Source organism: Ochotona princeps, chromosome 4, assembly GCF_030435755.1.
Source record: "Ochotona princeps isolate mOchPri1 chromosome 4, mOchPri1.hap1, whole genome shotgun sequence".
Lineage (NCBI taxonomy): Eukaryota > Metazoa > Chordata > Mammalia > Lagomorpha > Ochotonidae > Ochotona > Ochotona princeps.
The window spans coordinates 75,284,105-75,296,165 of NC_080835.1; the positions used below are offsets into that span (position 1 = coordinate 75,284,105).

Below are 12,061 nucleotides of genomic sequence, written 5' to 3' on the forward strand. Positions count from 1 at the left end.
ACCAAGGTGAACCTGGAGTGGCAAATTCCAGTGAGGACCTTACAACGCCTAACCCTGCTCGTCTACTTCGTGCACAGCCTCAACACAACTTGGGGAAAAACAAAACAAAACAAAACAAAACAAAACAAAACAAAACAAAACAAAACAAAAATACAGGGATCCAGGAAAAGCAATAGCCAAGGCAGAGAAGCCCTACACTTACCCTCATGAGGAAAAAGTCAAAAGTTAAGGTTTTGGGAGTTGAGAACATTGTCCAGTCATTGGCTCAAGAGCTATTCCCAGGCCTCTGGCTGAGAGTGACATTTTGTTCCCTCTTTCAACGACTGCCCAAGTTGCAGGCTGAGAAATTTTCAGGGAGGGAGGGATCTGGAGACAGGCAGACAGTGCGAAGACAACCCAGGACAGATGGAAATCAAGGCAAAGACGTACGAGGGAAGATAGGAAATATACACAGGATGGTCAAGAGAGCCTGAGGTTGACACAGATACAAGGACAAAAACATGAAGTGAGATGAGAGAAGACTGGAGGGAAATGGAAGAGAGAAGCAATGCTAAAAAGCAGACACCTGCCACTGAGAGCTGAGCGCACTGGGAGGACTGCACTTCCTGCAGCAGTGTGGTGGTGAGGCAAAGCAGCACCTGAGCCGTAGCAGCACAGCCTCAGAAACCGAGACCCAGGCATGGCCAGGGAAAGGAGTTGGGGAAGAAGGAGGCCATGGAATCCCTCTCCCAACACCAAGAATCCTTCCAGCAGGGTGCATGCTTAGGAAGCCAAAGAAAGGTGAAAAGAGCTTGGAAGTGAGAAACAAACCAGCACTGCCTTTGGGTGGATCCCATGCAAATAATGCCAACTCTGAAACCCATGATCCATTTGTATTCAGACAAAAACTAGGGCCAGCCCTTAGGACGGAGGGAAGCAGCAAGGAAGAAGACAGGACAGAATGAGAATCAACAGTGGATAGACAGATGCCCCTGAAGCTACCCTCAAGGTACCCTTCAGTGTCTAACAGGGACGTCAGCAGCCAGCTCTGCACACGCATGTGCAGCCATGGGGCTGTGTGGGAGAAACCACCCTATTCTGGCATAGAAAAATCAGAGAGAGAGAGAGAGAGAGAGAAAGAAGGAGGAAGATTATTACATAATTTCCACTTTTCCTCCACCCTTAAAGTAATGTTCTATCTGACAGGCTCCTCTCTGGGGGGGTGGGGGGGATGGGGGATGACAAATCCAATCCCAAATTCAACAGCCTGTGTTCTGTTCAGAGAGCACACAGTGTACTGTACAGCCCATAAAACTCCAAACAGCCTCCAGACACTGCCGCAATCGTCCTCCATCAAAACACTTTGTCTTGCATACAAAAATAAGAGACAGCGCTGAGCAGAATACAAAATCAGCCCATTACAGTACGGGGAGACTGCTCCTTAGCAACCAGGGGGCTCTACAGCCGCGACGCTCTACAGGAAGCAAAATCTGTCGAGCCTGTTGGGCAAATGATAAACATTAGCAGTATTAAAAAACACAAAAGCCATGTAAATGGATAGACATAATGTGGAAACGAATTTATAGAATGAATTGGGTTGGGGGTGGGTGAGGAAGGGGGATAGGCTGCGATCCAAAGGGGTAGATAAGCCATCCTCCCCAACCCCTGCTAAGGCACCATATGGAGACAGGGACATGTATAGTTGGGGGGTGGTAGAGACATGAACCTCTTCTTCCTCACACAGGGGGTGAAAGGTGCAAAACTGAAAGACAGGAGGTAAAGACACTGTCTATTACAATGACCTGCACTCAACTTTCCCAACTTTCTCAGCTGGTCCTGATGAGGGGTCTTCGGGGGCTAGGGGGCCTGGACGCACCCTCCAGGACCCTCGGAGTGGACAGATTCAAGAGATCTGTGTACCCCGGGGGCCAGCATCACACCTCCTGCCATCATAGAACCAGACATTTGCTGTCAACAAAATCCCTGGTCCCCAAAAAAAGCTACCAAATAATAACAACCACAACAAAAAACGACCCAGACAACAAAAATCAACAACATCCATCTGGGCTGGAAAATCAGTATATTTCATCAGGTAAAAGGGAAAAACACTCTGGCAGTGAATCAGCAGTAGGGTTTCGGCTCCCAGCCAAAACGGGAGCTGAAAAGCAAAACTATATTCTTTCAGTCTTCGTTGAAGCTCTTGAGGCAGAAAGTGAGAAGGGGCGGGGAGCTGAGGAGGGGGCAGCGAGGCAAGGGGTGAGGAGAAAGGGGCAGAAGAGAAATGTATTTTTCATCAGTCAGTGTATAATTTATAAACAGCATTAAACAGTTTTTGTTTTCTTTTTCCTCTCTCCTGTGTATGGGCTTGGACGGCAGTCAAGCCTGCATTAATTTCTGCTTTGGGTACAGTGTGTTCTTGGAGGCGCATCTGCAAGCCATCATAAACTCTCTGGAATGCTGGCAGAACATCCAGACCTGCCGGCAGGCCAGTGACGACACCACTCTGGGAAAAAGTTCGGGAAGCAGGCCAACTCCAGAGGGAGGGGGAGAGAGAGAGGAGTGTGTTCGAGAGAGAGAACCGGAGAAAACAGCGTTCCTTTCACCCTGCTCTCTACCCACACAGACCCAAGGGAGGACTCTCTGATCTTTGATCTTCAACTCTCACAACTCACCCTCTCCAAGGTGCCTGCATCTTAGGATCCAGGCCAGGTGGGCTCCTGCGTTGCATCCGGCTGCTACCCTGAAGGCAGAGCTAGCTGAAGTAGGAAGGAGAGGTGGCCAGAGTGCAGGCCAAGAAGGAACAGGCTGGCCATGTCTTCTCCCATGCCTAGCAGTGCCCCCATCTTTCTCTGAGAAGATCACAAGTTTGGGAAGAGAGAGGGGAAAAAAGAGAAGGAAGCTGCAAGCTTAGTGCTGCCACAAGACCAGAGATCCCCGTCTTTAGACCCTAAGGTTCCAGGAAGGGAGGAAAGGGGGAGGGAAAGGAAGGAGGGAAAGGAAGGAGGGAGGAAAAGAGCGAAGAAGGGAGGGAAGGCAGGAAGAAAAGAGAAATAAGATGCAAAGAAAAGATACAAATCTTTGCCATCTGATCATATTCTCTTCTTCCAGGAGATTACAACAGGAGAAAGCAAAAGAGAATCAATCTGGTTTCTGGTCCCAGGGCTTCCTCTTTCCTGCAGGACAGATGATCCTGGTTCTACATCACAGATCCCAGCCACCCCTTGTCACTGCTGGAATCCGAAAACCCATCAGTGAAGCCCATATTCTCCTGTGGCTGTGACTCAGGGAAGGCCCAGTCTCAGAGGTGCTTCCTCATATTCCTGGTTCACAGCTCGGAGAAGGGTATGGCAGGAGGGAGAAGAGGGGATCTGGCCCCTGGCAGGACCAACTCCCCCAAAAGGATTACATGTCCCTCCCTAGCACAGAATTCCCCACACTCCAGCTATATCCAACGTGGACATGCCACTCTGACTTCTCCCAAATTCCCATCTAGTCTGCATCAGCAATCCCAGAGTCCCTTCTGTTTCAGAAAGAAAATATGTCTCTCCCTTCCCAAGCTTGCTTCAGGAAAATACCAAGCATTTGGCCACTCAAGGCCTTCAAATGCCTCTTGCCATTTCTCCCTGCACACTCTGCACTCTGTCCTCCTGCATGCCCAGCTGACCCCACTTCCCATCAGTGGCTTGGGCTCCTAGCTCCACATCCTTCACCAATTCACCCTTCCCTGCTCTCCTCTGGAACACCCCCTGCCTGCACAGTTCCCTGTCCTGCAGCCCACACTCCATTCTTGTGTCATGATCTCACTGATGTGGTGGATGGAAACTCCATGAGGGCAGGGATGCTGGCAGTACACAGAGCCAGATCTGCGACATGTGCTTACCTTCATGGGATTTGAAAACATGGTGCACCCCAAACAGGACCAGACCACACAAATATGCAAACCTTTAATAGCTTTACAACCCAATCAAAAACAGGGCTAAGTGTGTAATTTCTTCTAATCCATCAGAATATGAACCCCAGCCATGGGAAACACCACTGGATGAACAGCAGCCATCCTAGGGCCCATTGCAGACTCAGCTGGAGACATGGGCAGTTTGTGCCGAACGACAAGAGGCACGGAGATACTGAATGCACAGATGCTTCTGGACCCTGTGACCACAAAGGGCAGGTCAGCCACCATCCAGCCCCCAAGTTTCCCCCTCTCCCCAGGTGCAAGCTTTGCAAAGCCCCTGAGATTGCCTTTCTTCCCACCCCACCATGGCCCTGTCCCCAACGCTCAAACCCTTCAGACCCTCCAAACCTGCCTCTGCACGTGCAAGTCCCGGCCAGCCAACTCGGTAGTTCACAACTCAGTTTACAGTTGGTTCATTTAAATTTCTTGTTATTACCAGGTATATCTCATGAACACTTGACTAGTTTACACATTCAAATCCAAATAAAAACTCCAATTAAACTGAACATTGCCTACTACCAGTTAAGGTCTTAAAAACACTAGGAAGAAAAAAAAAAGAAGAAAGTAAGAGAGAGAGAAACCATGGTCTCTCAGAAGGGCCTCCTACGGGGCAAACTTCCAATTAAACAAATTGTCAATTTCGACACAATGCAAACTGATTTAGGAGTGTAAATTTAGTATTCCAGTCACTGGAAATAAGGCCCTGCACTGTCGATCTCCTACAGGCTGATTCCATCTGATAGGAAACTCGGAGGAGAGGAGGAAGCTAAGGACTGGCTGTGGGGGAGAATGAGGCAGGAACATTCTCTGGCTTTCTTGTAATGAACATCTCTGCAGAATTCCATGTGGCCTGTTTGCCAGCATCAGAGAAACTCATTCCTTGCCTCTTCCTTCACCCCACCCCTACCAGATTAGGGAAAAAAAATTAATCGTGTATGATGACAAACTTGGCTCAGCACTCACTGTACATACTGTACCCACAAGTCTGGCTCCCAGCCAGGCGTGGCTGGGCGCCAGAACTACAATAACAAACACTGGCAGTGCTAGCCAAGAGGGGGCGGGGCCGCAGCACACAGAGCGAGCAAGGAAGTGAGCTCTGAGCAGCTCTTCCACCCAGCCCCAAAAAACAGCAGGCACAAACACATGGAAGGGAATGGCTGTGACTCCCAGACAGATTCAGGCTCTTTGTTCACCAAAGGGGGTGCTCAGGGACATGGAGTGATTGTCACCCTTTAGGCTCCCCCACAGCCTCTGCACCTTCCCGGTGAGCTCCGGAAAATGGGTCTGCACTACAGACCTGCAGGTTCCTTCCGACCTTCTGCTGCCTGCCTGGAGCCTCCAAACCCCAGCAGCAGCAAGACTGTCTCAGGCCTTTCAGTTTAGCATCTCTGCTAAAGCATCACACAGCTCTGTGAGCTGGCACTGGAGGGCAGCAATCAGAACAGGTAAAAACCTCCACTGGAAGCTGTCAGAACCAGCCCAGTAAGGCCAGGTATCTTCAGACAAGCGGCACTAAGGATGGCCCTGGCCTCACTAACCCCCTGCACTGTGTTGTTTTCAAGACACCCCTGTGAGGGTGAGGGATACGTGGGAGAGCAGGTATGCACGGGACATGTCCAACTCTGTAAGCTCTGAGCTACTCACCAGTGTGATTCTTCACATCTGCCCAGCCCCAAATCTGCCCTGAGGGACAAGTCATTCCACACAATCAGCTGCCCTGTCCATGGCGACAGGCAGGCAAAGGGAAAAGCAGAGTCACAGGTCCCAGCTCCCATGGCCTCCAGGCACTCACAGGAGACCATGGGAACTCCAAGGGCTCTCTCAAGTAGAACCGGAGAGCACTCCCCTAAGGCAATATCTGCTTCCTAGTGGTGGGGTAAGGAAAGAGATAACAAAGTCCCCTTCTTGTGTGACTGGGGGGACACCAAGCCCATCTGAATGTGTCAAGGCAGCCCTCTTTCAACCCCCAGCTGCCCCACCCAACAGGGCTAGTATGTGTGCTCCACAGGACAGACAGCAGCTAACTTCTACCCAGCTGCACCTTCCCCATCTGGAAGAGGGTGCCATGTGTGCCAGGGGGCTCCAGGCTGCCCCTCTGGTGAGATCCTGCCCAGGCAGAAGACCAGAGTTCTCCTGAGCTGTTCACCAACTTCCTCCCAGTTTGCACTCATTCATTCAATAAACACTGATCACTCCAGTGTGCCAGGCAACGTGCCAAACACAATGAAGACAGATCGTGTCCCTGAGTAGTAGCTTCAGGTCTGTTACTAGAACAGAGGGCAGGGAAAGTCACCCTTACTAAGGCCTACTGCCTACAAAGCATGGCATTACAAAGCATGACCTTGATGGGCTTCTTCCACCTCCAGGTGTGCCCCATTTATACCCATGTTAATTCACATTTCTTTCCCAAGTTCATAATATCTAGTGATGGGTGCCCAAATCCTTCTATCGCTATCGCTCTGCCTTTCATGTAGGAGAGGTCAAGGAAGGTCATGAGTACCCCTAACACAAAGAAAGACTGAGTTCAAAGAGGGTTTCCGGTAAAGAAATGTGGGTACCCAGAGGAGGGCATGATTGTTTCTGGCTGTAGATAGTGAACAGCTGAGGAGAGCACTGTAGAAGGGACGCTGGTAGGGCTGCCCTAAGCAGACAGATGGAGTGCACTCAAAAAGCAAGCAGCACAAAAGCAACTCAACAAGCAGAGATTATGTCCAGCCTGTATGTTGGACTCAAGAAATGGGTCACAGGGACCAAGTTCCAGAGGACAAGGAAGCTTTCAACATGACCTCCTTTCAACATGACCAACACCAGAGAAAAGATGGAACAGGGGTGGCTAACCAGGTTGGCAGGCACTTTACGAAAGCACACACCAAAGCTGGAGAGAAGCAAGAAGCTGCAAGGCACACATCACTAAAGCAGCAATACCTAAGCATTCATGAGCGCCAAGCGGGAACTGCAGGCAAGAAAGCCTGGACTTGGGTCTCTGAGAAGGTGGGCAAGACAAGGTTGGGTCAAGAAAGCAAGAGGTGGGGTATGGAGGCCCCACGGGAGAGGGAAGCAGAACACACAAGGAAACCATGGTGGAGCAGACACACTGAGACAGACAGCTGCCAGGGGTGGCCAAGTCCCTGGATCTGCAAACAGGGAGAATGGGAAACAAGAGGCTAGGCACTTTGGGATGGACTGCAAGGGGCCCCAGGGTGGCTCTACAGCCAGGCAATCAAGCTGAAGAAGAGGTGTCTGCAGCAAAGCCCTTCACACTGCGGCCACGACGGTGTAGGGAGAAAGCAGAGCACACACGGCTCCCAGGAACAGAGTCTCTGGAGCAAGAAGCTAAAGGACAGCTTTGGGGGGTAGGATGAAGGAGCTGAAGGTGCAAACTGAAGCCACTGACATTCACTAAATGCCATTTATACTGCAGGGATCTGCTACAATACTACAGATTTGTTGTCTTCTATATACAAATACACACACATATACTCTGCCAACTATTACTGAACAACTACATATATATATAACAACTATTATACATAAATATATATATATATAATTATTATATTAGCAACACTGCACTTGACTGAGACAGCAACTGGGGTTCACAGAATACATCTGGGCCGAGGTCACAAACATGACCTGAACCCTCCCCTGCCCAAGCCTAATGCCCATGCTCATTTCATAATCACAGAAGTACCTGGCAGGCCAGAGCTTGCAGCAATTTGGGGAAAAAGACAGACCTGGCCATTGCCTAAGTAAACGGAGAGCAAGACCAGTACTAAAACAGCTCCTCTCCCCAAGTGATTGCCAAACTGAATGGCAAGGTAACTGAGCACGCCCCTGGCAGAAAGTACTGAGGGGTCTACTACTGGATGTAGATGACCTCTGTGTGTTGTTAAGGCTGCAGCACCCAGCCTGCTGAATCCTCCCCTTCCCAAGAATACTGGGGGCCTGCTGACTGTCAGGGGCTTCTCCACTTTCCATGCCTCGTGGAGCAGAGCAGCTTTGCCCAAACATGAGCAAAATTACCAGCAGCCACATAGTCAACCCCACTAGAATTGGATAAAATTAACTTGCAAAAGACAGCACGCTATAACTAGCTTTGTGTTCCAACCTTTCTATATCTATTTAATTAAAGGCTCCTGTATAATGTGAACCCAATAGTCAGATTCATTAGACAGCGAGAACCTAATTCCACAACTGTTTTGCTAATGAAACTGCAGTCTACTTAGGAAGGTAGACCGCACAGGGCACTGGGTGCCCAACTTCACCCTGGGAGATCCAGGGGAGCAGAAGGGTGGGTGCAAACAGAGAGGCATGCCATAGAGATGGTTTTCCTGCTCCAGAAACCCATGAGAGTCTCAGGACAAGACACCCCAAGGCCTTGGCTGGCAGACGGGGCATGGGAAGGGTGACATCCGAGTCACAGCAGGCTCTGATCAGGGGTAAAAATGGCCGGGTGAGGCAGTTAAGGCATCCTTGCCTACCTGAATGAGCCAGTAAGTGCATTCTCAGACGCAAACTATCCAGGAACCGCTTTCCGCAGAGCTCACACCCGTACGTCTTCATCCCACTGTGCAGCTTCCTGTAAGGGAAAGCAAAAGACAGGTTGCTTCTGCTCAGGCTGGAGAGAAGCCAGGCCCACCCCACCTGGTGGCTTGGTGGCCATCCCTCCACAGGCAAACAAGATGGCAGCTGGAGGGCACAGCATGAATGCAGACACAGCCCTAGGTTCTCAGACTGCCTCAGCCACCCCTTTTTGCCCACAGACTGCTGCCAACCCAGAGTTTCTTTCTTGCTCTTGAACAAGTGTCAGAAGAACAGAGCACAGCCTGCTGCTTCACCCACTGGAACACAGATCAAGGTGACAGAGGAAGGGAAAAAGAAGCACTCAGCATTACCAAACCAATGTTAAGAGGCCTGCTAGCTTTTCTGTACCTTGACCATGTATGTGCTTGGGTTCCCCCTTCACCTGCAAAACTCAGGAGAGCTGCACCTGGGTCTGTTCTCTAGTTCCAATGGCCTCTCTAGTGCACGGTGCACTGGAATAAGCTGATGAAGGAACCAGTGTCTCTACGGCTCCTATAGGCCTCCCCTCTCAGGTCATCCAGATGTTCCAGGTGCTAAAGTAACCCCAGCACACATACCCCTCCTTGGGAACCAGCTTTTAAACTCTTCCCACTATGTCTTGCCTCAAAAGAAAGAAGGCTTTCAAGAAACCAGACAACATCCTATAGACACAAGGTGAGAGTCACCACTTGAGGCTTTCCAAAGCCCTTTCTCACGTAGTATCTGAAATGTGTGCTCACCCCTGCGAAGACAGAGGCTCCTGCAACAACTGGTGACAGGCCAAGCATACAACAGTGCTCCCTGCTTAACTGCAGACCCTGTTTTAGTCATGAGTTGGCCATAAGGCCAGTTAGACACAGGAAACAGGGAAGCGAGCAGGGAATCCAAACAGGGGAGAAGCCCTGAGCCATCAGCTGCCCCAGGATACTCATTTGCCAACTGCCCACACTCCCATTCTCAGGCCCTGTGTGCCACTGCTGGGTCCAGGATGCAGCTTCCACCTCTGTCCTAGTCAGCACCTTCCTCACAACATCTCCAGGGCCCTGGGCCAGAAGAACCAGGGCAGGCAGTGGCAGCCAGAGGTAGGATCTACAGGACAGACATGAAAGAACACCAAGCACTCTGAGAGCCAACAACCTGCTGCAATCCAAATGTTGCAGTGGTAAAACAGTTGGTACAGCACTGCTTTGGTATAAAACCAGGGATGGCAAAGGAGGTACATACCAGGCACCTAAGCCAGCAGCACCCAGATTCAAACCCTAGAGCCCAGACCACAACAATGTATCAAAGCCAACTACTGCCACCACCCTCTAAATCCCAGAGTGAGAACACAGCAGTGTGTCCAGGTCATGTGGTAGCCTAATCCAGGGACCTCCAGCACCCAGTTTGCAGGCGCCATGATCTGAGGATAGCCTGCGATGTCCAACATGGGCAGCCTTCCAAGAGCATCACACACAGTTCTCTTCACAGAACTCTTTCTCAACCACACTGTCTTGTTTGCTTACTTTCTCTTGACTCCCTTGCCAAAGACAAATGATTTCTCAATCCTAAGTGCACACAGGCGAGCACAGACTCACACACAAATACACCCATCCCTGTAGCCCATTCCACCCCCTCCGCCTCACGTTATCTTAACTCCCAGCCATTGCTGATCCATCCAAATTGAGAAACAGTAACAGTACAGAACATCTGAACTGAACATTCTTTACTCCAAATATATTTCACAACCCTGGGTACTGGGACATGTCCCAATTGTGTTTGGGGTAAAGTATGTTTTTAAATATATATCCAGGGAGGTGCATGCATATACCTGCCCACATACACACATGATTGTGCATGTGCACATACATACACACATAGTAGCAGAATATTTCTGTCCCTTGCTCAGGGATGATGGATGCTTGCTTTTTCAGAGACACACGGCAGAGTGGCAAAGGCTCATGTCACAAAGGGTTGGGCAGGTGAACTTCATACACACAATCACAGTGAGGCTTGGTGGAGGGCAGAGCAGGGGGGGATTCCCTTCATTTCATTCCCCTCCTTTGCCTTGCTGGCGATTTGTCAGTGGTGCTCAGCTCTCAGAATGGCTGCCAGGAGGAGCAAGAAGGCAGGCAGCCATCCACACCTGTTTTTCAAAAGGACTCCCAGTGTTCAGTCTTCAGATTTTAGGAGCCATCTCCAGACAAAACTTCCTTCTGGGGCTCCCATCTGATCCCTCCAAGGGTTCCAGAACAAATAAACTGCCCCTGACGCTCAGGTTATCACCATTGTCTTCTCTCTAGATGCCCACAGACTGGCGTAGCAAGGGGCAGAAGTGGTCCTTGTTGGCCAACTGGATTTGTATAGTGGGAAAGGTGGTTATGCTTGCCCTTTTAGTACCAAGGCTGCAGGATGGAGGAAAGACGCCCAGTGAGCAAGAATTGGATCCCCATTCTGATTCAGTCATTAATTCACTTTAAGACCTTGGACAAGCCACACTACCATAGTCTACTCTTTCTCCCCTCTAAACAATGCAGTTAACATCTTAACTTTGCTTATTAAAAATTCCTACCCACTTCCTTTCACCCAGCCTCACAGGAGTCCTCTAAGTGAGATGATGATTCTTCCTGAATCATGCCTCACCTGCCACCACTCCCTGTGATGTCCTCCAATATCTGGTATTCTGACAAGATTAGAATCTAGCCAAACTCCAGACCCAATCTGGCAAATTATTCATTATAAAATTTTCTGATTCAGGTGACTTGAGTTTCATCCTTTATTCACTTGCTAGTCATCTTCACTGAAAGAAACTTTTAGAATTCATCAACAAACTGTGGAACCACTCTGTTGTTGCCAAGTGTTTCCCAGCGTTCAAAGACACAGGGGTGTTGTTCTGTCCAAAGCTCAGGGTAAAAACAGTGCCTGCAAATGATCACACTATAACTCAGTACCCAACATGGGAACAGAGGTCAGTATGGCATCCAGGTGAACTGTATGTGGGACAAGGACAAAGGTCTTGCCCCACTGGCAGCTCGCAAAGCCTGCAAAAAGAAAGAGAACAGATTTCCAGGTCTCTCTGGGAGTTCAGCAGAACCCACCCTGGGTTCTTTAATTCGTATTCACATACCAAAGGAAGACAGAAACAGAGAGAAAGGAGAAGGCAGAGAAGAATTTGAGAGCATGCATGAAACACTGCCACCAGGAGATGCCGTGGCACAGTCGACAGAATGGTCAGCACAGGAACTGGATTTCAACTGGGTTCTACAGCAAAAGTGCTAATTGGTATGAACACATGATCCGTCCCTCTATAAACAACAAGAGCCTAGCACCATCCCTGTGCTATGCAACTGTAAGGCATTTCGATCAAGCTGTAATCTCTACCCACATCTTTCTTCTTTACTACACACACTCAGATTTTTCCCAGCCCACTCCTATCTTCCCACAATTTGGCTGCCCAAGGCCATCTGGGGTCAGCAGCCTCCACTGTGTCACAGGAAAAGAGAACTGCTGGAAACATTTTTGTACCTTTCTTCATAACACCTGGTTGATGACTTTTTACCCATTCTTCTCTGAGAAGAAGTAATGTAG

The 12,061-nt window shown here is 49.6% G+C and overlaps 1 protein-coding gene across 2 annotated transcripts in view; it reads right to left on the reverse strand.

The window, feature by feature from the left end:
- The window catches only part of ZBTB16 (zinc finger and BTB domain containing 16), a 176,044-nt gene that overhangs the window by 77,421 nt on the left and 86,562 nt on the right, over nt 1-12,061 (reverse strand). For both annotated transcript variants that reach the window (XM_004585084.3, XM_058663892.1), the window contains exon 3: nt 8,413-8,510. In XM_004585084.3, the coding sequence (XP_004585141.1) occupies nt 8,413-8,510 (98 nt within the window). The remainder of the gene's footprint in view (nt 1-8,412; nt 8,511-12,061) is intronic.